This window comes from Aspergillus brasiliensis (assembly GCF_001889945.1).
Source record: "Aspergillus brasiliensis CBS 101740 unplaced genomic scaffold ASPBRscaffold_4, whole genome shotgun sequence".
In the NCBI taxonomy this organism is placed as follows: Eukaryota; Fungi; Ascomycota; class Eurotiomycetes; order Eurotiales; family Aspergillaceae; genus Aspergillus; species Aspergillus brasiliensis.
This window is the reverse complement of record NW_027137445.1, coordinates 1,466,183-1,490,362: the sequence shown is the minus strand read 5'-3', so window position 1 is coordinate 1,490,362 and position 24,180 is coordinate 1,466,183. Positions and strand designations below refer to the sequence as shown.

Below are 24,180 nucleotides of genomic sequence, written 5' to 3'. Positions count from 1 at the left end.
GGGGGCGAAGTCATTCATCGTTTTTGGCTTTACTTGAGTTGACGACAAGACAAGCGATCAAAGAGCCTTTCCCCCTCGCCCCACCGCGCAGTGCCATTGTTACACGAAGCCAGTGTCTGTCTCAATTGTTATCAGGAACCCGGATCCCGTCTCGCGAGCGCTCTCCGGCAGGGCTCTCCGCATTGCATCAGAGGCAGGCCAAGATGCAGATATCAAAGACAGAGCAATCCCGCTAAGCAAGTGGCTTTTGCATCGCTCAGCCAGACACGTTCCCCTTTTCGGCTCGTATTGCATTCTTGCTATAGGCCGCCATATCAGGGTCAACACGGCCGCCTAGTTACTGCACGTCGCTGTTCATTCGTCCCCTGAAGAGTCCAGGTGACTCCAGCTTTGGCACGGTTCACGACAGGTCTACAGTCTCACGTTTTGCAGCCGGGTGCTACGTCTGGCAGGTATCCGCAATGGCTTACGCCGCCGCTTCGTCGCCTTCAACCGTAAATGGCGACACCCAACCAAGTTTAAAACTCACTGGCTCACTCCCGAAGCCTCCAAAACTACACAATGTTAACACATCTGTTCCCCCTGTCCCCAATCCCTCCTCCGCTCCGCCCTGTGCCTCCTTATACTCATATACACCTAACTCATTACGTCCTACATACACCTTCTCAAATGCATCCAGCCCTTCGGGCACCCCTCTCCAAACAGCAACTGACGCGCTTCGTGGCCGAATCCCTACATTTCCTCTGATCCCTCCGGCCCATCTTGAGCTCGGAGATTCAATGATGGCTATTCCTGGGAGTGCTAGTGCTTCCGGCTCGGGAGATGCGGCAACTCAGACGACAAATAAAGGCCCAGGATTGATGCGCAGAATCTCTCGAGGAGCAGCCAACAAGCTCACTCGGAGGCGGCAGTCTGCGACTCAGAATGATAAGCGAGACCGTAGCTCCGGTCCCGTTATCATGCGCAGACGAAGTGACAGCAAAACTGGACAAAATAGCTGGGAAAGTGCGCTTGAGTCCAGTAATGAAGAAGACAGCAATGATGCTCTGGACTCTCTGGGAGTCTGGTGTGGCTCCGAGGCTTCCAGCTTGCAGAATGATAACTTTATCCCTCCTTCTCGCACAGTTAGTGCCGTTGCACCGAAGGTCGATTCGATAATTCAGCGTGGCACAGTTTTCACAAAAGTTACCAAGAAACGGCGGAAGCAAGTGCGCTTCTTTCTTGATCTCGACGCCGGCAAGGTTTACTGGGATGTTTCGAATCCAACGAAGCGGTTCTATATCGATGACATCAAGGAGATCAGAGTGGGCGTCGATGCTCGCAATTATCGTGAGGAACACCAGGTTGCACAGGATTTCGAAAGCAGATGGTTTACCATTGTCATTGCCGACGCAGAACGATCGAAGGGACGACCTGTCAAGACTTTGCACCTAATCGCCCCTAGTGATTACTACCTTGATCTCTGGACGACAACCCTCGAGCACATTTCACGCTATAGAATTGGTCTTATGGCTGGCCTAGCTGGTTCTGGCCAGAGTGAGGCGGTCTTAAAAGCCCACTGGCAGCGTGAGATGTCTAGACTGTATCCGAAGGGTTTGAAGCCTGGCGAACCCGAGAGCTTGGATTTTGAAGCGGTTGAGAGTGTATGCCGCAGTTTGCACATCAATTGCTCCAAGAATATGCTACGCGCTCAATTCTCCAAGGCGGACAATAACAACAAAGGCAAGTTGTATTTCTCTGAGTTCAGTGACTTTGTTGCTCGTTTGAAGGAGCGGAAAGATGTCAAAGCTATCTTCAAGGAGCGTGTTGTAAGCTCCGAAGGTTTTACCTTGGAAGAATTTCTGGCATTTCTTCGCGATGTCCAGAACGAAGATGTTGAGTCTGACCGAAGCTACTGGGTGTCTATCTTTGATCGCCTTGTTCGCAAATCAAGACCCCGTGCACCCAGTCTTCCAGAGCATTCGGACGGAAGACCCACTGGAGTTTCGCGTCTGGGTCTTGATGCCTTCACCTCGTTTCTATCCTCTTCTTGGAATGGGGTTTATGCCTCCCGCGCCCCCCAGTCGAGGTTCGATCGTCCATTAAATGAATACTTCATCTCCAGCTCGCACAATACGTATCTCTTAGGTCGCCAGGTTGCTGGTGCGTCCAGCACCGAGGCATACATCAGTGCTCTGTCCCAAGGGTGTCGTTGTGTGGAGATCGATTGCTGGGACGGAGCCGATGGCCGACCCATTGTCTCTCACGGAAGGACCATGACTACCAGTGTCCTGTTCGCCGATTGCATCACCGTCATCAACCGATACGCATTTATCAGCACAGATTTTCCCCTTATCCTCTCTCTCGAAGTTCACTGCAGTCCCGAACAACAATTTGCCATGGTGAAGATCATGAAGGAGACCTTCAAAGACCAACTAGTCTTGGAACCCCTTCTTACAAACACGTTCGTCCTTCCATCGCCCGAGGATCTGAAGCGCCGCATACTTGTGAAAGTCAAAACTTGCGACGAAACAGAAGGTGGCATGCGGCAAGAATCTGCGAGTTCCTTGATTAGCGTCGGTCGGAAGCGCAGCTCAAGCTCCCCATTCATGCGCCCGACGGTGCCTGAGTACCCTCCAATTTCCAATCTTGTTCCTCTTGCTGGACCTTCCACGGCAGTCCAGGAAGGTGTCGATACATTCATTTCGCAGGACAGACGATCATTCACGACCACCAGCATCAGCAGCGCCACGGAAGACAGTGATGGCGCATTGACGTCGATGAAAAGGGAACGGAAACGACGCCAGAAGAGCAAGATTACCAAGCCATTGTCAGACTTGGGGGTATATACTCGAGGCTACAAGTGGCATAGCTTCTCGTCCCCGGAAAGCCAGCGGTATAACCACGTGTACTCATTCGCAGAGCGGTCTTTCGAGAGTATCTGCCGCGATGCAGATAGCAAAGCTGTCTTTGAGAAGCACAATCGGAAGTATTTGACACGTGTCTATCCCTCTGGCTTCCGTCTGAGGTCCTCTAACTTCGATCCCCTCAAATTCTGGCGTCGCGGAGTGCAGATGGCCGCCCTGAACTGGCAAACCTACGACGTTGGGATGCAGTTGAACCAAGCCATGTTTGCCGCCGGGACTGATCGCACAGGCTACGTACTCAAGCCCGAATCTCTTCGTACAGTGACCCACAACGAAGAGAAGAGGAAGAGTACGGAGCGGAAATGCGTTCGGTTCACGATCGAAGTCATTTCTGCCCAACAACTACCTCGCCCCCGCAGCCTTGGCCCGGACGATAATATCAACCCGTACGTGGAGGTTGAGATATTCAGTGCCGATGACCGAGGCCAAAGCTTTGTATTTGGGGAAGGTGGCTTGAACGCTTCGGCACGGAGTGGCGTGTCAGGTATCGGCTATCCGCACCGTCGGCGCACGAAAATCGAGCAGAGCAATGGGTACAGCCCTATCTTCAATGATTGCATCAAGTTTGCGCTGGATACGAAGTATCCCGACCTCGTGTTTGTCCGATGGACGGTCTGGAGCTCGCTAGATGGCCGCAGTGCAGGTAACAACAGCAGTGTCCAGTTGGCCACCTTTACTGCCAAACTCACCAGCCTTTCTCAAGGCTACCGCTATCTGCCATTGTATGATGCAGGTGGCGACCAATATCTTTTTTCAACCCTGTTCTGCAAGATTACGAAAGATGGTATCACTCCCGCCTCCTTTGGACGACTCGATCCGGAGGAACTCCGCGCTGAGCGATTGGGTCTTCTCCGTCAAATCGGTCAAACTGTGTTCAAGCGCTCCTCATCCACCGAACGGGAGAAGGACGCTTTCTCCGATAAGGGTAGTGAGGTCCCGATTAGCTCAGAGGACAACCATTCTCCTACATCTCCGACTTTGACCCCGACGGTGTCAGCAGCATCTACTTCTTCGCTGCCTCCTTAGCACCCTCTCTAGGGGATGTCAGCAGAGTGTGAGGTCACTTTCACTCGAACTAGTCTCCACTGTGCCCACCTTGGTTTTGTCTACATTTCCTTTCGCTATCACGCTGTGATATTTTGTTTCCATTCATGTGCACGTATGGGATTGGCGTTCTCTCAGCTTTGGCTGCATCGTTTTTGCATTTTTTTTCTGATGTCTTATGGGAGCCCGAGGCGTATCGCGGTCGCAAACGGAAGCCACAGGCGGGCTCACATGGAAAGCATGGTCTCACATCTTCGGCTTTACCTTTTATTATTATCTGGGGCGACGCATGGACGATTCAGAAGCCCCCGAGAGGGCGAGCTCATGATGTTATTTACTACTTTTGTTCTACCTCTTGTGAGTGAGTGAGTGAGTGCGTGCGTGTGTGCGTGCGCGTGTCTGTATGTCTGTGTTGGCACTGGAGTGCCTTGATTTATCCGCGATACCCTTTTAATCTGGATGTTTTTGTGTTGCTCTTATGCGTTGCATGGCTGTGTGAGTATCATTACAGACCCATTTTTCCTTTTCTCCACTGTTTTGTTTGCATGTCCATTTATCTCAGCATCTGTCTCGGGGTTTTTCTTTGGGTCCGATGTGCCATTTCAGATATCACTTGTTGCATCGGGGTCGCATATTCAGGGAAGAGGGAGTCACCGAGGAAACGGTTGCATCATTTGGCATCACTGGCGGGGGATCAATGCATTGTGAAGCGAGGTTTGAGGCCTCCTGAGGAAGCTGGCTATCATGGTTTGGTCCACTGTCGCTAGAGTATCCGGAAGAGATCCTAGCCCATGACAGGTCTGTTGCTTAAATTTTGTACTCTTGTGTGTTAATATGAGATTGCGGCTGGGACGCTTTGCTTCCATTGCGGGACTTTACCCAAGTTTGGCTTATACTCTTCAATTATTTCTTTCCCATAGTCAGTATGCGTAAGATTCGGCCCTTTTAACAGTGAAGGCGTGATGACTCAATTACTCGGCCAACCTGCTTCAGTGCGGGCCACCTGCCTCCCACCGCCCGCGGTAAAGGCAACGTGACGACTTCCGCCTCCGCGGATGGCCCTCCCCAGCCTAACTATACTCCCCCAAATCATTGATTTCCTTTAATTCAGTTCTCCCCATTTCCTCCCCCTAATCATCACAATGGATCCTTTCTCTGCAGAAGGCGGTATGTCATGTCCATTGAGCGAATGCATATACACAACCTCCCCCATGACCTCAAGCGCTCAACTAACCTCCCTCATCTTCCCCCCATCACAGAGCTGATCAACATCCACAATGCCTTCCACCAAGGCCAATACCAAGCCGTAAACGAATTTGACACCTCCGCTCTATCTCCCGAGAACCAACTCCCTGCCCGTGTCCTCCAGCTTCGCGCCAAGATCGCCCTAGGCCAAACAGACGAAGTTCTTGCCGATGTCGAAGGCGAGGAAGAGACCCCCGATTTAGCAGCTGTGAAAGCGCTGGCCCAGCAGACGACCGGAGATGCTGAATCGGCATTGCAGATGGCTCAGGACCTCGCTGAAAATTACCCCGACAATGCCACTGTACAGGTTCTGAGCGGAACGGTGCTGCAGGCTCAGGGACATAGTGAGGATGCGTTGGCTTTGTTGACCAAGCATCAGGGGAACCTCGAGGCGTGAGTTCCAGCTTTCAACCCAACATGTGCACTGTCACTATAATGGGGTGTAATTGGGGAAGCTGATGAACAAATAATCTAGTGTGGCCTTGATCGTCCAGATTCATCTTCAGCAGAACCGCTCTGATCTCGCCTTGAAGGAGGTCCAGGCTGCAAAGCGCTGGGCTCAGGACTCCCTCTTAGTCAACTTGGCTGAGTCGTGGGTTGGCATGAGAGTTGTATGTGATTACCCCGAGGCAGCGCATGCTGCTATTTCTCTGCCTTTCGGTTCCAGGCTGAGCGATGGAACTAACTCACTTTGCTTTGGCTTTTAGGGCGGTGAGAAATACCAGGCTGCATTCTACGTCTACGAGGAATTGGCATCCGCTCCTAGCACCTCTGCGGCCCTCTCTATCGTCGGTCAGGCCGTGGCAGAACTCCATCTCGGTCGGTTGCCTGAGGCCGAGGCCGCCTTGACTGCGGCACTGCAGCAGTATCCCGACGAGGCGGAATTGATTGCTAATACTGTTGTGCTGAACGTCTTGGCTGGCAAGCCTTCGGAGGAATTGGAACAGTACGTTATTCCCCTCCCCCTTAGTCATCGATATTCGAACGAGTATGTAGCTAACGCATGCGTTGCACTTACTATAGGCGCCTTGAACAGATCAACCCGACGCATCCCCTGCTCTCAGATCTCCAAGCAAAGAGTGAATTATTCGATACTGCGGCCGCAAAATACGCCCCGAGAGTGTCGGCTTAATCTAGAATATCCGTTGTTCACTCACTGAGCTGCTCGCATTTGTTTGTTTTCTTGATCTCCATCTTCTACCCATGTTTATTGCTCTCTGGGCGTGGTATTGCTTTCCGATTATGAATTGATACGACGGCGTAACTATGTGTAATCTAGTTATTGTCCAGCGAATGCTTCCTTCCCATACTACTTTACCCCGTCTTAGTTTGCACTTACCCTTTTTCTCTGTATTGTCATATAAAGAGGGAAGTAACATTTACCAGTACCAGCAGACAAGCTGCTGTTTCGAATACTTGAAGCTTAGGTGATGTGACTTTCTGCATCGTCCAGTTGGGCCATATATAACAGGCTCCCTGTTACCTGATTTCCATAGTTCAAGCGACCCGCAAGCAAGAGAATGAGACTAGCAATGGGGGATTTCAATTTGCATCGTACAGTAAAAGTAGCTCCTTAATAGTTGCTAATACCAGTCAAGCTCACAGTCGAGCCCCCAACCAATTAATGATCGCTTGAGTCTGCTGAGTATCATAGCCAACCACATTTGCAGAAAAGACAGCCGAGACATGGGTTTCGTCTTGTCCCACAACGTAAACGGTATTGGGTACGACTTTCTGTTTATAGGGCGATGAGTCAGTTGTTGCGACATAACTTGAGGAAGCAGAAAAGAACTGAAGCGGAAGCGAAATTTGCAATATGTGCAAAAGAAAGGTGGAATACAAGCAAGAGAAACATCCAACAAAGAATAGAGAGGGCTGGAGGAACGAGAAATGGCGAACGAACCTTGAATTTCTCCACAAATTCGTTAATAGAAGAGAGCAAAACCTCATCTCGTCCTGCGGTCATCAAGGCATGTTCTGTTTGTAATCCTTCCCACCAATCCATGGGGGCTCGAGCTGGCTCACTCCAAGGGTCACCCTCCTTACTCGACATGTACTGATTAGACCAACTGTCGAGAATCTCTTTGGTGAGGACATCCTTGGATGCGTTTTCCTGAAAACTAGGGCCATTCGTCTGGTAGCTTATCCATGGCGCGTGACCAAACACACCTGCCAAGGGCTGCGAGATGCTGAGAGGCTCAATTTCAGGGTGTGGATGGGTGAGGTGCAAGAGCACAGCTAGAGAGAGGTTTCCACCAGCTGAATCACCACCCAGGAAAACGTTAGTTGGGGAGCGGCCTGTCTCAGCGAGGATGTAGCGGAGCGCCTCCACAGATTGACGGAGTTGGACGGGGTGAACGGCGTGCGGCATAAGAGAGTAGCTGAGGAAGAAGATAGCAAGGTTGTCATGGCTAGCTTCGTTGAGGCGGTTTAGCATATGTGCCAGTAGCTTATAATGGTCGGGGCGACTGAAGAGAAAGAACCCGCCTCCTGGATAGCCAAATCAGTGAGGTTCCATCGGAGGAATCGGACTTGGAGTTTAGAGGCGGAAACAAAAGATATCAACGACTCACCGTGGTAGTAGATGAGGACATTTTTGGCATTCATGTTGCCAATCCAGTGGCCTTTAGCACCGTGATTGAGCGGCACAGTCTGCGGTTGGAGACCTCGGCCGGCCATGAACTGCCTGTACACTTCATCGGTAGGGGTGTCTTGGAGCCTGTGAAGTAGTTAGCAGGCAGTACCCGGTTGTCGGAAGGGCTAGAACGCACTGTAATTGTCTCGAGGTGAAGGTGACACACATTTTGCGCGTCACAGCGTTGAGCACATGGAGCTTGTACTGCTTGGCGCCATTTTTGCCCCGAAAGGCAGCTGTAATGGAAGTCGAAAGGAGAGTCTTGAGGACAATCAGCCTGTTCCATGCCTCATGCACCTTCTCCCAAAAGGTCAGAGGTTGGCTCCAGGACGACATGGTGCGAGAAGGTGGTATAGGAGAGGAGAGGGAGAGGAGAGGGAGTGGAGAGGAATTGAAGGCCGAGAAATGAGGGTCGATACCCCCGCTTTCCAGGAGCTGGCGGCTGGAAGTGGTAGACAAACATGGTAGTACCGGCAATCGATTGTTTGACTGTCCAGAGCAAGGGTCCGGTGGTGTGCGTAGGCGTGCATATGCACCGATAGGCAACATGGAGCAGCGCTTCCACTGTGCTTCAGCCAGCCCCCGCAGCTAGGATAGACCTCGGCCCGGAGCTACTAGTGTCAAAAGTATGTTATATCTCCCTCTAATGCATTATGGCTTAGATATAGATACATTCTAGTTTCCATTCACCATATCCTCCTTGCCTGTCAGATCACAAAAGGCCTTATATGTGGTAAACACGTTCTCCTCTCCACTGCCCGTACTCTCGATGATACACTCGGCGTTGGCACCCACAAAGAATACATAGCCCTCCTTCACTTCCTCGGTCTTGTGGCCAACCGTAATCTTCCCGGTTCCACTTGTGCATATCAGGATGCTGGGACCTACCAGTGCGTCAAATGTCGCTTTGGCCCCGGCCCTCTTTAGATCCGTCTTAACCACACTGAATTCTTCGATCGGCGGGTCATAGAGGACTGACGATGAGCCACTGGAGTAGGCGGAGGCATTGAGTACGGCATATGGATAGTCGGTCGGCTCCAGCTTTTGTTCCTCAATTGGCGCATAGGAATACGTCAGCATTTCGGTGAGCGTATCAACGTCCTTGAACTTGGGAGTGAATCCCGCCCGCACAACGTTATCAGACGACGCCATGCACTCGATAATGTCTCCGGAGATGTATGCGTGGATGTCATCAGCCTTCAAGAACATGGCTTCGCCCGGGGCCAGCTTGACAAAATTCAGAAAGAAGAACACAAATAGGCCGATGTCATTAGGGAATTGCCCGTTGAGACGAGTGATGAGGGCAGCCAATTCGGCAGGGTTGCTCGGATTCGCGTCTGAGGTGCTGGTAGAAGTAGCAAATGTGTCAGGAGAATCTTGAGCAGTAGAAACCAGCTTCTGGGTGGCCGTCTCAATGCTTTCTGGGGATGAGTTCATTAGCGATGTGAACAGGGAGCGCAGCGCATCCTTGTTCTTCGCCATTTGCTCAGAATCTTGCGAGTCTTCGAAGCCCTGGACAACACTCTCAAATTGACTCGCCGCTTGCGTGCCGACTAGCTCGCGGAGAGGGGCGACTGCGTTGAGGAAGTGAACGATTTCGGCCAGCGGTCGGAATCCGCACAGTCCTTCGAACGGAGTGATCGCAATCGTCATTTCGGGTTTGTGATTATCATCTATATAGCGGTGGTCAGATTTGTTTCTAGTTCGAGATAGAGTCGTAGAGGTTACCTGGGTAGTTTCGGGGGTCCCGAGCATGAAGCTTTTCGGCTAGTTTTTTATTCGGATGGGCTTGGATACTGAGAGCCTTTTGGATGGAAAGGACCTTGAAAAGAAACGGCAATTTCCCACCATATCGCTCGCTAACTTCCTTGGAGATCAAGGCCTGGTTATCCTGGACCATATCGAGAAGGGTTCGTTGGGTTTCGACGTCTTTAGAGGGCAGGGAGGGATGGGTGCCCATCCACAACTATACGTCACCGGGTCAGTCAGCTCAGAACGATGAGAACATGGCAGATTCGGAAAACAAACCTCTGCATAGGGCTTCTCGGCTTCTATGGAGAAATCGGAGCCTGCCGTAATGGCGGCATACTTTGCGGCAGCCGACTCATGGCCAATCTTGCCTAGACCAGCTTCAGCAAATGCAGCGTGCGGAACTATTCAGGATGCGGGGATGTCCTACCCCAGTCATAGCTGTTGACACCTGAGAAAGTGAAAGACAGGAGCATTAGTGATCTTATTCTTTTTTTCTCTTTTTTTCGAATGGAAAGCTGGATGGAACACATACCGCACTGAAGGCGAAGCAATGGTACCTGCATGATGCTGATATTGCCTGGTGTGGAAGGGGAAGCCAGAGGATGGACAGGAGGAGGAAAGAGCTAAACTAGTGAGTGAATGGCGGGGGAGAGGAACAACGGCAGCTACCAAGTGGGATTACTACTAAGTAAAATCCACTCACTAACTTCCTCTTGTCTTTCTAACACAGCAGAGCGAAACAAGAGAAGAGAAAAGAGAGACAGAATTCAGGACACAACACTCCGGTTTATTCTTGCTTTCCCACCCCCCCAGATGTCCCAGGGTGAGCCCCTCCATTCAGTATCGGCCATTACTACTCCATTCCCGATTGGGTGTGCCGCATCCGTTACGTGAACCGGAATGGCCTCTGCCAATCAGGGAGTCCCATGGGGCGCAAAGCGCTTACCGGCTAGCCGCGAAGGGAAGCTCTCCGCCCAAGGAACAGCTTCGCAGTCTGACGCTCAACATGACGGGGTCCCTGAAGCTCAGGTTCCTGCGTCTCCTCCGTCCCAGTCAGCCGGGCCCAACAGGCTTTCCACCCCGGACAATCCGCTTTCTGCAACGCCTCAGAGTGCCTCTGCAGTTCGCCCCCACAACCTCAGACAAGGTGCTGCCCGTGGTACTCGAAGCTCTGCTCGGCAGGACATCCTTTCCGCCTTTGAGTGGGAGGCTCTCGCTATCGAGAAATCTAGAGACTCCGCGCCCGTTGCAACCTCAGCTGAAATCAAGGACAGTCATTCAAGGGCTACTACGACTACTGCTGCTACTGCTACGGCTAGGGCCCAGCGCTCCCCTTCCAAGAAATCCAAGAAAATGTCCCGGAATCGGCCAAGGGGTCCTCCAGTCCCCAGGGACAATGGACTGGCAGCCAATGAGGAGACTGACATGTGGAACAAGATCCTTCAGGACCTGCGCAAGGCGAAGGAGAAGAATGACAAGCAGAAAGCACTGGCGGACCAAATTTCCGCCTTGAATGAGAAGATTGGTAGAGAGGGTGGAAGTAAGTCTTATATAACACTTTCTTTTTTTCTAATCCGCCTTGCCCACGTACTGTATACCATGCACAGAACGGAACATAGCCCGAATTGGTAAATATGATGTGACAGTGGGTTTTTCCTCCCCTCCGTTCCATTCTACTGTTCGCACGAGGCCTTCGAGCTATGTTCCATCCTGACTGTCAGGCTAATGTGTCAGCCCATTCGCCTTATCTTGTCTCTTAACATCTTGCCATTGCCTGCTTCGTCTGTCTTATGTATTTTACTTGCTCTTGAGAATAGTTAACGCTAACAAATGGAGCAGAACCATCTCTCAGCGAGCACGATCAGCTCGACAGTCTCTATCGAACAATGTCAAAACTGTGTGACGAGGAGAGAGCCATTCTCCAGGATGAACCTAGCGATGTGATCAAGAACTTGGGTCTACTGACCGCGCTTCGACAGGCCTCCGAAGCGGAGGCCCCGCAGAATCGCGCTGCTACATTTTCCAAGTCGCGAAAAAAGCGAAATGAACTGGATGGATCAGCAACTGACTCGCCTGGGCCCTCCACTAGTGCCCTGCCAGACAAGGTCGGTCGCACGAAAGGCGGCGTCCAGCGTAGTACCAGTGTTTCCAGCACTCAGGTCCGTGACGGGCGAGACATCCGCGACAGCGGTGTGTATGTCAAAGTAGAAGAAGGCACAGAGGGTACCAAGGGTACCCTTGCAGAGCGCAGCGGACAGCTGGTGGTGGGGGCGGAGGTTGTCTTCAAACACAACAAGAACAAACAAGGGGTCGAAGGCGAAGGCATTCAGTGTATTATCAAAGGGATCTCTGGGGACGGAGTGAAAAAACGGTACGGCGTGACGCCCCAGTCCACTTCCACAGGATCATTGACCGATGTATCTTTCAAGGTATGATGTGCAGGACCCGGAGCCAAACGAAAATGGTGAACAGGGTGCTGTTTACAAGACCACTGCCGCATCTCTGATCCCCATTCCCCAGATGGGTTCAGCCTTGCCCTCATTCTCTGTAGGGAAGCAAGTTCTGGCGAGATACCCAGATACGACCACGTTCTATCGTGCGGAGGTTATGGGTGCCAAGAAGGACGTCTACCGCCTCAAATTTGAGGGCGAAGAAGATGATAAAGAGATGGAGGTAGATCGACGCTTCGTACTGGATATACCTGGGAAGTAGAACAAGTCCTGGGATGTCAACATCACACTATGAGTGTTCTACAGAGCGCTGTCTCTCCTCGAGTGACAGCGCTAGTAAGAGGGGGAAACTGCCCAAGAGGGCAGGCGAACAAGACAGGGGTAGTACGGAAAGTACGCGGGAAAGAAAGGAGGTATAGAAAAAAAGAAAAAGAAAAAAGGAATTTGCACCATGATCGGTCGCACTATTGATACCCATTGATTGAGCTGGAATGTTAATCAATTTGGCGGGTAGGGGGGGATTACGGAGTTAGGTTTGGCTTTGGATGACTGCTGGAATGGATCGTCACAAATTGCTGGTTATGCTAGAGGGGTTTGATAGTTATCGGTTCGGAGTAGATAGGCCCTGTGTGACATTCTCTTCCTTTTCCCTGCATATCAAGACAGTTTTCAATCTAGTTGCCACTACGTATGATTACCATGATTATTTTCGCCTCGTATCCATCGAATTCAGTTTCTATCTACCGTGTAGCAGACTAATTAACCAAAAAAGTGGCCAACTACTAACTAATGAATGGCCGGTCCAGAAGCTTCCTCGGCAGTAAGAATTACATAAGGCATGTCAGGCCTGACAAATGGTGGGTGAGTCAGCGACTTCCCCCGCCGAAGCCGCCGTTGTTTCCGAGGGTCCGAAACCACATGCGGCGCCGAGAGAGCAAGTGCCCGCAGGATAACTGGGCCATGGCCATCCAACGGCAATGGTGATTCTTTACAACTGCACTATTCTCTGATCATGTCCTCTTGGTTCGCCGTCTCACTGCTACACTTCTAGTCCAACCGATTGTCAGGGTCTTCCACAATCTCTTTGCCCCGCAGCTCTCGCTTCCTTTATCTTCATTCTATCTGCGCGTTGTCATCCGCGCCCATCATGTCGAACCTACCGTCCCACGCCTCCCCAACCTTCGCGGCGCAAGATGCGCCCTCCCACCCTGTGGAAGCACTCTCCATTGGCACAGATCAAACAACAACTTTGCCTTCAGGCAGCAGAGTAGACGAGCTTCGTGACAATGCTATTGCCCAGTCCGATAGCGCCGATAGCGATCGGGGTGATGTAACCCCCGCCGTGCCTGCCTCCCTCCTCTCTCCTTCCTTTACCCCTCCAGCTACCCCGGGTGGAACGTTCAATCCGGCAAAATTGCTTCAACAGACCCAACAGTTACCACACACGAAAGCCCCGAAACTACTTCCTTGCCTTCCCGAAGTGGAATGCATCGTTCGCGCACGGATTCCGACCACCACCGGTGCGGAGATGTTTCTCCACCTCTATCACAACAACCTGGACAACAAGGAGCACCTGGCAATTGTATTTGGAAACACTATTCGAAGTCGGAGTTTGGACAAGGTTCGACCGGGGGAAACGGAAATGGATCGTATGATACGTGGAGCTTATGTGGGCACATTGCACCCCGGTCGTGTGAGCAGTTGGTATGACGACGGGAACGCTGAGGGCGCAGCTGGTGGGCAAGGCGGCAGTGCAGCTGCTGACGGTGGACCTGTATCAACAGAAGGGTCAACTTCGACACATAGTTCGCCCAGTCAAGCGCCACTGGTGAGGATACACTCTGAATGCTATACCGGAGAGACCGCGTGGTCTGCGCGCTGCGACTGTGGTGAACAACTGGACGAAGCAGCAAGGCTGATGTCCTTCCCCATGGAGACCTTGAGTGAAATGGCATCCCAGCAGGCTGTACCGGTGCCTTCCAATGCCTCTGGAGGGGTGATTGTCTACCTGCGGCAAGAGGGTCGCGGCATAGGACTGGGAGAGAAGCTCAAGGCCTACAACTTGCAGGATCTTGGCTCCGACACTGTAGAAGCTAACCTTCTCCTGCGACACCCTGCTGATGCGAGAAGCTACGGTCTGGCCACCGCGATTTTGGTCGATCTTGGTTTGGGCGTGGATGCCAATCCTCACGGCATCCGGCTACTTACGAACAATCCGGACAAGGTTCGTGCCATTGAGGGTGCAAATCGCGAGGTGGCGGTTAAGGAGCGGGTGCCAATGATCCCTTTGGCATGGAGGTCGGGAGGAAAGGAGGGCATCAAAAGTCTAGAAGTAGAGGGCTATCTCAGGACAAAGGTAAGTTTTGCCTGTCTCACCATGTCACCTTTAAACCAGGATCTTCCGAGCCTGGTTGATCTTTTTTTTTTTTTCTTTTTCTTTTTTCTCCTCTCCGGCTCAGTTGTGGTACTTTTGTTATGTCGCTTTGACCAGGGATGCTAACTCTCTTGGGTACGAATAGATCGCGAAAATGGGACATATGATTGAATAAACTCGCTAGACTGGTTGCATGTCATTTCTTTTTTCTTTATTTCTTTACCTTTTGGTTGCATTTCCGCACTTGTTTATTTCACCCACTATATAGCCGTTTGTCGATCGGGTGTACTATATGAGGCCTCGGGATGGGTCTCGGTAATGCTGTACAGTTATGAACTGATTTTATGAACCAAGAGGTTGCGGTCCCGCACTTCTGTACCTATGTTCTCTGACTCCAGAAGTCTTTTGGGATGGAGTGATATCTGTCTGTGTGCCCTCTCACCGATCTAGTGCACTAGTCTAGTTAGGCATCACCAGAGTTATAGATACGGGGTAGCAGACTTCCAACGGTGGAGGAATATAGATCAATTGAGGAGAATGACCTGTCATTGTATCGTGCGCCGACAACCTGAGACAATTGCTTCGTAACTTTTGGATCCACAACATCATGGAGGAGAGAGGTAGCCTTTAGTATCCGTACTATAGCTCTTGGATCCAGAACCTTGGCGAGGGACTTTTTCTTGCCTCTTCAAGGTGCGCGGGACGGAAAGCGGAGCAGCGCCACAACCATGAAAGTTTACTACTGTGCAATGTGCACTGCACATTGCACAATGTAGATAGACTAGAGCATCCCAAGGACCGAGACACTCCGGCTCGGCCTTAGCCTGACATTCTGCAAGAATCTTGTCTCTTCTGCCGTCAGGGAGGTAAGAGAAGGAAAAAAAAAGGCAAAACGTGGTGCCGATTATTGACTTTGGGGCAACTCCACCGCAGCCAACCAGACTGACTGTCTCCCTCCGACCAGAAAGAAGCTGAAGGCTGCCTTTCCCCAATGATCGTTTCCCTATTTTCTCCTTTGCCCCCTCAAATGACTCGCCGGTTCTTGTGCCAGTCTTTACTCGTCCGGATCGGCTGCTCCTTTATTTTTATCTCTCCTATCTTCCCTTCTCGATGCCACCCTGACCATCCTCCAGTTGACCCCAGATCCCCTTGATTGTCTGGGATTCTGATCCGCTTTGCTTGTACTTCGTCCCCGTTGTGTTGCATGGCCGCTGCGTTCCCGTAGCCCGCGAGTGAGGCCATGGCCACCCGCCTTCCTCCTCTAACCGATGTCGCTGCTTCAGCGAATCTTGACTCGTCCTCAATTCCTTCTGCCCCCTTCGCCTCCTCCTCCAGTGCTGGTGGTGATGCTGCTACTGCCGCCGCTACTGCCGCCGCTGCCCCGGTCGCCACTCCCGGGTCGGACGTGGTGAAACTGGAGGACTCCCCCACACCGTCCGCATTGACCTCCGCGGACGCAGAAACACCCGCACCGGATAACAATGGAACACCGGCAACAGGCGCAGGTCGCAAACGCAAGCTCAACTGCACCTCAGCGCGAGGTGTAGCGAATCTCACCCCGGAGCAATTGGCGAAGAAGCGGGCGAACGACCGGCAGGCCCAGCGCGCCATTCGCGAAAGGACGAAGGCTCATATTGATTCTCTGGAACAACGGGTCCGGGATCTTTCGTCGCAGAAGCCGTTTCTGGATCTTCAGGCAGCTTTGAGGCAGAATGAAGTCATTCAAGCCGAAAATCGGGAAATCCGGCAAGGGCTGAAGGCTATCATGGATATCATTCAGCCTTTGCTGGGGCAGCAAGAGAAGCCGAGTATGTATCCATGAAAATTAACGAGAATATCGACCGCGAAACAGTTGCATTAACAGCGAATTATTCCAGATACTCTCACCGCGACGCCTGCTGCAACCAACCATCGGATTCCCTCAGTAACATCAACACCGCCGTTGTCCGATGCCTTCCGTTTCTCAGCCAATTCCCAGAGATCAGCGGCTGGCGAGCACCCATTCGCTGAGACGACTACGAATCCCGAGGCATCTTCCACCGCACATGCGGCTTTTACGTCCAGTACGGCACGCCGTGAGATAACAGCGACCGGCCCAGCTTCTTTCCGCATTGCGTTCGACTATCAGCGACACAATCTGGCTCACGGCCTAGACTTTGGCGGGACTGATGAACGAATGGGCTTCAACTTTTTACTTGACGCATCGCAGCAGGTCCCCAAAGTGGAGGGATTTCGACGCTCCTCGGAGGCACTGAGGCCACCGGTGAATCCATCTCCAACCTACCCATCGGGTGTCCATCCATCTGTGGCGGAGCAGCCACTGCCTGCCTTCCTGACCCCGATTCGCAACATAGCTCCAACATGCACGCTGGATGCCATCCTGTTGGATTTCCTGCATAACCGACAACACCAAGCAGCGAAAGGGGTGTCAAAGCAAAGCCTAGTTGGGCCTTCTTATCCCAGCGTCTCATCCCTTCTCAATCCAGAGAAAAGCGTTTACTCGCATCCCTTGTCAAAAGTGTTCACCGATATCTTGCGGACCTTTCCGGATATCTCCACTCTCCCCGAGCAAGTGGCCGTGCTGTTTCTCATGTTCCTCCTCATGCGGTGGCAGATCTACCCGACCCCTGAAAACTATGACCGGTTGCCCGAGTGGCTCACTCCTCGCCCGTCGCAGCTCCTCACAGCCCATCCGGCTTGGATTGACTATCTGCCATGGCCGCGGATGCGAGATCGCTTGGTGATGTCGTATCAGGATTATCCCTTCGAAAATTGGTTCATTCCCTTCACACGCACGCTGTCTGTGAATTGGCCTTATGAAGCGACGGACTGCCTTCTGTCTTCTGGTGATGGTGACGAGCTTATGGTCAATCCTGTCTTTGAAAGACACTTCCGCAATCTCGGTAACTGGTCGCTTGGGCCCGCTTTTGCCGAAGCCTATCCTTCCTTGGTCGAAACCACGAGGATCAAAGCCTCACACTAATGCAGACGGATCACCAGCCGTCGCTTGTCACTGATTAAGATAAGTGGTGCATGCACCTTCACAACCTGGGCGCTGGGCACAATAGACAGGGTCCAACTCTGGAGTTCACTTACTCTTCCCTTTCACTCACTTCTCGCTGGACTTGGTTGCCCTGGTGGTGCTGGCTAACGGTGGTCGATATCGTTGGCCGAGACAGCGTACGGAAAGTTGAGCTGAATCTTAGAACCGCATACAGTGGTCACCTTTCCCGATACATTTGTGTCACGCGGTACTCTGCAAACCGTGTCATCCATGACCTACGCTGGCTGACAATTAACAATCGTTCGAGATTTGCCCAAATTGTCGGGCTGTCGTGCAATAGCCGTTTGTTCCCCATTCCAGTGGCCGTGTATTAAACTCAGCAGAATGGGTTTGCCTGGACATTGGCACCACAGCGACCAACAGAATAAAAGTGTTCATGTCTTGGTCGGCCCTCTGCGAATGCCTTAATGGAGGGCTCCATGGAGGGGTCTCAACATCCCCACCACGTAGGCGCATGTCGCTGACTGCGGGCAGTAAGGCAGTCCGAGAGCTGGCATTTGTCTGGAAAGGCTTTCACATCCTTTGGCCATCTGAGTGGCTGATGAAGGTGTTCAATTATATATTTTACTATATAGGATAATATAGCTACTACTTTCTCCCATTAGAAAGATATCAACACGAGTAGCTTGGTCTTGTATCTAATCTATTGAGAATTTCCCTGTCGACTCTTTTCGTTCCAAAACTCCAGGCCTGCCTTCTGCCGCAGATAGCCATACATGGAGCTGCTGTCCAAGCATTCGCCTGCGTACTCCCTGGCAGCCTCCATGTTATCGAGAGAAACCTGCAAACCCGGCAGTTCCACATTATGCTCCTTTGCCATGGAAAACGCGTGCTTTGCATCTTTGATGGCCAGAGACACCCCGAAACCGGGGCGGGAGTCCAATGGCGGTGCATAGGCACCAGTAGTCAACCTACCAGCATCAGCAATACTCTACCGTAAAGAGATAGCGTCAAAGCGTAATGTGAACAACGCACTCACCGTTTAGAATATCCCCCAGCCACAGCTCCAAAAGCCTCTCCGATCAGGTCCTCCATGGGTCCTGTACCCAAGCCCGTCTTCTCAGCAAAGACCTGTGCTTCACCCACCGCCTCCATCAAGTTGACCGTGACGATATTTCTAAGCGCAACGAATACCACCGTTAGCAATCAGTCGCATCCCTTACCCAAATACACCGTTGAAATGGCATAATTAACGTACCCCGCAATCTTCAGAAGCGATGACTTCATAGCATCCTCTCCGCAATCAATTACCTTTCTCCCCATCACGTCTTGGATATATGGCTTCACCACCTCTGCCGCCTGTTTGGGCCCTCCGATAGCAAATACCAGCTTCCCGTCCACAGCAATGGGGTTGCCCCCAAACACAGGAGCAGCGAGGAACTTCGCTTCCTTCTCCTTCAGCTTCGAGACTGTTGCGCCCACGGTCTCGGGGAGAACCGTTGAGCAGTCGACAAAGATCTTGTCTTTGAGGGAGTGGCCAGAGTTAATGGCTGTGGTGACCAGCTCTTGCAGGACAGAGTCATTGGAGACCTATTGGTTGCTTAGTATTGATGTCCTTTTGGTTCTGATGAACATGATCTGAGGAGGGATCGCATACCATGGTGAAGATAATCCCACATTGCGAGACAAGCTTCGAGAAGCTGGATGCGGGCGTACCGCCTAGTTTCTTGAGCGGGTCACCTCTAGAGATGGTTCGGTTGGAATACATGAGACTTGGGGCTGTTTTGCGTGCTAGATGTCTTTGGAGATTGCTGGCCATGGCGAGGCCCATGGAGCCGAGGCCAAACTGGTTGGAATTGAGGTTAGTTCTGGAGTTTGATGATTTTGTCTTCTTCCTCGATGGTTTAACGTACCCAACCGATTTGTATCATGGTTGTATGTTAGGCTGAAAAGTGATTGAGTGTGTCTGAGAATCTAGGACGGGATTGAACGGGTGTTTGGGGACTATATAGGTGTCGGTGGTTGTAATTAGACTTCGTGAATATCGGGCGGGCCCGATGCCGGCAAGCTGCTACGGTCAAATGTACTTGCAGCACTAAGATAGACTACTGCTCTTTATGGAAGTAGAGAGGTTACGGGCTTGATTGTACCCTTTTTTTCTAGTGAGTAATTTAAGTGGCTTATACATTGATGACAACCAATTGGCCTAGATACAGCTTCCTAGCAGATCCCAGCGTATCTACTGACTAACTAGTTAGAGACCTGTTAACTAACTAACTAGTTAATGATATGATGCTGCGTAAAGGCAGTAAGGCAGTAAGGCTACAAGGCCATAAGGCATACAGGTATTGAGGCACCGAAAAAAGACACCGCCTCAGGCCGAGCACCAGTCACGGACTGGACCCACATATTGAGGGAAGGTAACCAAACTCTCCTTGGAGGAGGGAGAGAGACAGGCCAGACTGACGATTAGTACTCCGTAGACTGACTGACTTACTACTAACTGCTTCCCAACCCCGTCCAGCCTACCGCTCTCTGGACGTCATCTCCCATGCTCCTTTTGTTTTGACTCCCTCCGAAATTGAATTGATCTAAATATTGCGAACTCTCTCAATCTACATCCTTCACCATGGCTGACATGCCCATTGGTATGTTTTATGCGTGTTCCCCTCCTCCTTCCTTTCCCTTAACCCCCCTCAAGTTCTCCTTGTCGGTGCCTGTCCCTCCCGTGCTTCCCAGCTAACCAACCACGCCCCCAGTGCTCGACGGAGGAACTGGTTTCCTCAAGGTCGGATATGCTGCGCAGGTCTGTCACCACCTTGATCCCATTGCCTACATCTACTTACCTCTTCTTTTTCTTCCCATGGGCAGAACTTCCCCGAGCACCAGTTCCCCTCGATAGTGGGGCGGCCCATATTGCGAACGGAGGAGCAGGCCGGCGACATTGTCGTCAAGGATATTATGTGCGGAGATGAAGCTGCTGCTGCCAGATCTATGCTTCAAATCACCTACCCTGTACGTCTATCCTTCGCGTGCCTTCATTCTCTCCCCGATCGCTCCGTTGTCTTCCCGGAAGTGTGGCAGGCATGTTAGTTAATGTTGGGCCCGACTTGATATACAGATGGAGAATGGTATCGTAAAAAGATGGGATGACATGCAACACCTATGGAACTACACCTTTTACGAGAAGATGAAGATCGACCCTACAGGCCGCAAGATCCTTTTGACCGAACCCCCAATGAATCCCCTGAAGAACCGGGAGCAAATGGCTGAGGTAATGCTGGAAGGCTACAACTTTGGAGGTGTATACGTTGCTATTCAAGCTGTGCTTGCACTATACGCTCAGGGTAAGTCTTACACGCTTCATGTCCTCGGTCCTTAAGCGCAGTTCTGATTGCCCCCTCTTTCGCAATCCGCAGGTCTCAGCAGCGGTGTGGTCGTTGACTCCGGTGACGGTGTCACCCACATCATCCCCGTCTACGAATCCACAGTTCTCAACCATCACATTCGCCGACTTGATGTCGCCGGTCGTGATGTCACCCGTAACCTCATCGCCCTCCTGCTCCGTCGCGGTTATGCCTTGAACCGTACCGCCGACTTCGAGACCGTGCGCCAGATCAAGGAGAAGCTCTGCTACGTGTCCTACGATCTTGAGCTCGACAAGAAGCTCTCCGAAGACACAACCGTCCTCGTCGAGTCCTACACCCTCCCCGATGGTCGCGTTATCCGCGTCGGCAGCGAGCGCTTTGAAGCCCCCGAATGCCTCTTCCAGCCGCATCTGGTGGATGTCGACCAGCCCGGTATCGCCGAGTTGCTCTTCAACACCATTCAGGGCGCCGATGTCGACGTGCGCTCCAGTCTCTACAAGGCTATCGTGCTCAGTGGAGGAAGCAGCATGTACCCCGGTCTGCCTTCCCGGTTGGAGAAGGAACTCAAGCAGTTGTGGCTCACGCGGGTCCTGCAAGGCAACCCGGAGAGGCTGAACGTAAGTATTCTTCTTCGCTGGGGGACAACACCCCACCAGGAGAGGCCACGAGCTAATGTCACGACTCAGAAATTCAAGGTGCGCATCGAGGACCCGCCGCGACGAAGACACATGGTCTTCCTGGGAGGTGCCGTCCTCGCCAACCTGGTAAGCCTCCTTAATCTACCATTTCCTCCCCACCGCCGCTATCCATCTGTTCTCTTGTTTACGAGCCACACCATCGCTAACATAACCACCCAGATTGCCGACAAGGAGGACATGTGGGTTACCAAGCAAGAGTGGCAGGAACAGGGTGCACGTGCCCTGGCCAAACTCGGCCCTAGATAGTTGCGTCTTTCATTCAGTACATACGTTGTATATTTCATTCCAACCTTACCGACTCCCTATTACTACCTACCGTCCATATCGGGCTCCCCACGAAATGAACAAAAACGCCACCACCTTACGCATTCCCCGAGCGGCCTCTTACCCCACCCTTCTTCCCCATATTCTATTTTCGTTCATAGCTCCATCTTCCTGTTGGATACTACCGTACATACAATTACAGATTTTCTGGCGTGTCGGCAAGAATAAGTAATGTAAGGTCCGGCTTGGTGTCATGTCACATCCTCTATGTAAAGAAAAGAAGAGACCGAACTCAGCTGTCTTGTAACCTTATTCCCGTCACTTCTAACTTTTCATTACCAACTTGTAATAAGGCGAATAAGCCGAGGTCATACAAAGGAAAGAAATTGGCACAGCATGGTGACTTTTATGATTCAATGGCACAAGTAAACCGAAACCGTTCCTCCCAAGTCTATATCTGTCTATATACTATAGAGACAAAAGTGTGAAAATGAAAGTACTCCTAACAAAATGCATGTACATAGATGAAGGCAATCGACATCAAAGCCATCGATCGATCCGCGCGACCAATGGAGACAACACAAACTCCTCCAGCGGGTAGGATGGGTATATATGTATCCGCTCTAATAAGCGATGTCTATTCATCGATGTCGGACTCGGACTGGTCATTTGCCATGCTCTTCTTGCGCTCTTCGTTCATTTCTCGGTATGTGCTCCAGCTGAGCAGGAAGAAGGCACCGATAATGAGGATACCTCCGATGATGGCTGCAGCGGAGGGGGGCTGGCCGGTGCGGAGCCAGTCGGCGATGGCGACGAGGAAGATGGTGAGCAATGCTGCCACAGATGAGAGGACGGGAGAGGTGAGCGAGATGAGGACCAGGAAGGAGCCGGAGAATGCTGATGTAAGAAACGAATTATCAGTATATACACTCGATGTCATACGCTAGAGGGAGCCAGGACAGCAAGACTTACTAGCATTAGCAAGGACAGAGATCATAAGCATCCATGCAGCTTCACCTGTGGGCCAGCGGAACGTTTCCAGGCCCAGGATGTGAAGAATTGGCAGCGGAATCCAGAGAACAAGGAGGGTGAAGCACCCGATGAGACTGCCAAAAGTGTTCGCAAAGATCATACTCCGGCCGGGACTCGTGCCCTCCGGAGGGCAAGCATATCTCTTGTAGAGCACCTCGTACAACCCATAGAGCACACTGCCAACTCCGATAATGATGTTTCCGAAGAGTCTATTCTCCGCCTCATCATGTGCTTTGCCGACCGTACCATCTGCAGTCTTCTTGCTTTCGTCCCTATCTCCATAGGCGACGACGAGAACTCCCACAATAGCTACTACGACGGCAAACACTTTGTCAAAGCGAAGTTTGTCGTTGAGCAGGGGTATGGAGAATGCATAGGCAAAGAAGGCGGAGCAGTTGTAGATCGCGGTCAAGTCACTGGCCGTTGTCATGTTGACCGCGACATACCAAGAGCCACCGGCGATGGTGAGGGCGGTGGTGACGAACGCGGTCGTTCTGAGCATGTATCGAGCTGGAGATCGCTGGGAGTCACGAGAAGTGAGGTGTAGATCTTGAGCTTCCACCATCTTGGCTGTCGTTCGAAGGAGGTAGACATGACGTCGCCAGAACGCCGTCCATGAGAGTTTGCGCTGTTGCAATCGGAGGATGAGGAGTTGTGCCGGCCAGAGCAGGGCCCAGGAACCATGGGTAAGATAGCTATATATTAGGGTCAGGTCAGAGGTTAGCGTCGCCTCGCATATAACAGGTCTATGCGACTAGTGCACCACTTACAGCATGCAGTACGGTTTATCCCAGTGCAACTCATGCTGAATATATACCGCGGTCTCCGTCTGCACAACGAAACTCGCCAGGCTCAACAAAAGGAATCCAGACGCGATCATGTATTTGCGCCGAGTCTCCTGCTCCGCATTGCGCTCCGGGCTCACGCCCCTGATTGTGGGCCGCCGCGAATGGTGTAGCATGGGCCTGCCCTCTGCCTCCCCATGGGCCAGACTGGCGTTTGACTGTCGCCCTCTGTGCTCATCTTTGAGCAAAGGTTGGTTTGCTCGGGTGTCGGCTGGGCGATGCATAGATGGGCGATTCATTGGCATTTCATCATCCGAATCGTGAGTGTCGAGAACCAGCTCGGGGTCCCTAACCTCCCTCGGACCCGAAGATTGCGCACTGTCTGAAGCCACCTTGTCTTAATCTTCTGTTTAAACCCTTGAAACGGGAAACGATAAAAAAAAAATAAACGCAGAAAGCAGAAAGAAAAAAAAAAAGTATGAACCTTTTCTTGGGTTTGACACCCTACAGTCAATAAAGGAATGGAGTTTGCGCGTTGACAGAATGACGATGCACGAGACCGCTGGTTTACCGCGGGGCGCAACTCGATAAGACAAACGGGAAGGACAGTAAGAATATAGCAG

General features: G+C 51.8%; 10 protein-coding genes across 10 annotated transcripts; 6 read left to right on the top strand and 4 right to left on the bottom strand.

Annotated features, from left to right (window-relative positions):
- Positions 1-15: 15 nt before the first annotated feature.
- On the top strand, positions 16-4,171 carry ASPBRDRAFT_508399 (putative 1-phosphatidylinositol-4,5-bisphosphate phosphodiesterase Plc1). Its single transcript, XM_067626617.1, has one exon. It carries the CDS (start codon positions 462-464, stop codon positions 3,930-3,932), a length of 3,471 nt encoding a protein of 1,156 aa, XP_067480834.1. The 5' UTR covers positions 16-461; the 3' UTR covers positions 3,933-4,171.
- A 921-nt stretch (positions 4,172-5,092) lies between these two features.
- Positions 5,093-6,327, top strand: ASPBRDRAFT_194520 (putative Coatomer subunit epsilon; the record flags this gene model as incomplete). The annotated part of the gene is made up of 5 exons (XM_067620761.1): positions 5,093-5,117; positions 5,210-5,588; positions 5,671-5,806; positions 5,903-6,141; positions 6,219-6,327. 5 exons carry the CDS (start codon positions 5,093-5,095, stop codon positions 6,325-6,327), a joined length of 888 nt encoding a protein of 295 aa, XP_067480833.1.
- Positions 6,328-6,794: 467 nt separating this feature from the next.
- Positions 6,795-8,166, bottom strand: ASPBRDRAFT_122302 (putative 6-hexanolactone hydrolase; the record flags this gene model as incomplete). Its single annotated transcript, XM_067617500.1, has 4 exons — positions 6,795-6,929; positions 7,099-7,685; positions 7,769-7,914; positions 7,967-8,166. 4 exons carry the CDS (start codon positions 8,164-8,166, stop codon positions 6,795-6,797), a joined length of 1,068 nt encoding a protein of 355 aa, XP_067480832.1.
- A 339-nt stretch (positions 8,167-8,505) lies between these two features.
- On the bottom strand, positions 8,506-10,145 carry pmi1 (mannose-6-phosphate isomerase pmi1; the record flags this gene model as incomplete). The annotated part of the gene is made up of 5 exons (XM_067617414.1): positions 8,506-9,503; positions 9,559-9,796; positions 9,859-9,950; positions 10,010-10,030; positions 10,115-10,145. 5 exons carry the CDS (start codon positions 10,143-10,145, stop codon positions 8,506-8,508), a joined length of 1,380 nt encoding a protein of 459 aa, XP_067480831.1.
- Positions 10,146-10,378: 233 nt separating this feature from the next.
- On the top strand, positions 10,379-12,625 carry ASPBRDRAFT_205803 (SAGA-associated factor 29 family protein). The gene is made up of 3 exons (XM_067621754.1): positions 10,379-11,122; positions 11,422-11,953; positions 12,012-12,625. The coding sequence occupies exons 1-3, from the start codon at positions 10,483-10,485 to the stop codon at positions 12,292-12,294; spliced, it is 1,455 nt and encodes a 484-aa protein (XP_067480830.1). The 5' UTR covers positions 10,379-10,482; the 3' UTR covers positions 12,295-12,625.
- Positions 12,626-13,179: 554 nt separating this feature from the next.
- ASPBRDRAFT_174356 (GTP cyclohydrolase II) lies at positions 13,180-14,971 on the top strand (the record flags this gene model as incomplete). The annotated part of the gene is made up of 3 exons (XM_067619774.1): positions 13,180-13,736; positions 13,785-14,388; positions 14,552-14,971. The coding sequence occupies 3 exons, from the start codon at positions 13,180-13,182 to the stop codon at positions 14,579-14,581; spliced, it is 1,191 nt and encodes a 396-aa protein (XP_067480829.1). The 3' UTR covers positions 14,582-14,971.
- Positions 14,972-15,646: 675 nt separating this feature from the next.
- Positions 15,647-17,389, top strand: ASPBRDRAFT_121969 (bZIP transcription factor; the record flags this gene model as incomplete). The annotated part of the gene is made up of 2 exons (XM_067617477.1): positions 15,647-16,214; positions 16,284-17,389. The coding sequence occupies 2 exons, from the start codon at positions 15,647-15,649 to the stop codon at positions 17,387-17,389; spliced, it is 1,674 nt and encodes a 557-aa protein (XP_067480828.1).
- Positions 17,390-18,006: 617 nt separating this feature from the next.
- Positions 18,007-19,341, bottom strand: ASPBRDRAFT_64288 (NAD(P)-dependent oxidoreductase; the record flags this gene model as incomplete). Its single annotated transcript, XM_067628462.1, has 5 exons — positions 18,007-18,399; positions 18,450-18,587; positions 18,669-19,000; positions 19,068-19,256; positions 19,324-19,341. 5 exons carry the CDS (start codon positions 19,339-19,341, stop codon positions 18,114-18,116), a joined length of 963 nt encoding a protein of 320 aa, XP_067480827.1. The 3' UTR covers positions 18,007-18,113.
- A 698-nt stretch (positions 19,342-20,039) lies between these two features.
- Positions 20,040-22,151, top strand: ASPBRDRAFT_671079 (actin-related protein 2; the record flags this gene model as incomplete). The annotated part of the gene is made up of 7 exons (XM_067628841.1): positions 20,040-20,058; positions 20,170-20,216; positions 20,282-20,425; positions 20,532-20,757; positions 20,830-21,395; positions 21,465-21,542; positions 21,636-22,151. The coding sequence occupies 7 exons, from the start codon at positions 20,040-20,042 to the stop codon at positions 21,720-21,722; spliced, it is 1,167 nt and encodes a 388-aa protein (XP_067480826.1). The 3' UTR covers positions 21,723-22,151.
- A 226-nt stretch (positions 22,152-22,377) lies between these two features.
- On the bottom strand, positions 22,378-23,862 carry ASPBRDRAFT_28793 (uncharacterized protein; the record flags this gene model as incomplete). Its single annotated transcript, XM_067622562.1, has 3 exons — positions 22,378-22,637; positions 22,713-23,467; positions 23,543-23,862. 3 exons carry the CDS (start codon positions 23,860-23,862, stop codon positions 22,378-22,380), a joined length of 1,335 nt encoding a protein of 444 aa, XP_067480825.1.
- Between the last annotated feature and the right edge of the window lie 318 nt (positions 23,863-24,180).

What these genes read in the sequence shown, in the direction of transcription:
- ASPBRDRAFT_508399 (XM_067626617.1), top strand. Translation starts at nt 462, where the DNA reads ATGGCTTACGCCGCCGCTTCGTCGCCTTCAACCGTAAATGGCGACACC.
- ASPBRDRAFT_205803 (XM_067621754.1), top strand. Translation starts at nt 10,483, where the DNA reads ATGGCCTCTGCCAATCAGGGAGTCCCATGGGGCGCAAAGCGCTTACCG. An exon ending in GATTGGTAGAGAGGGTGGAA is followed by an intron (nt 11,123 to 11,421) that starts GTAAGTCTTATA and finishes CAAATGGAGCAG; the next exon opens with AACCATCTCTCAGCGAGCAC. An exon ending in GGGGACGGAGTGAAAAAACG is followed by an intron (nt 11,954 to 12,011) that starts GTACGGCGTGAC and finishes GTATCTTTCAAG; the next exon opens with GTATGATGTGCAGGACCCGG.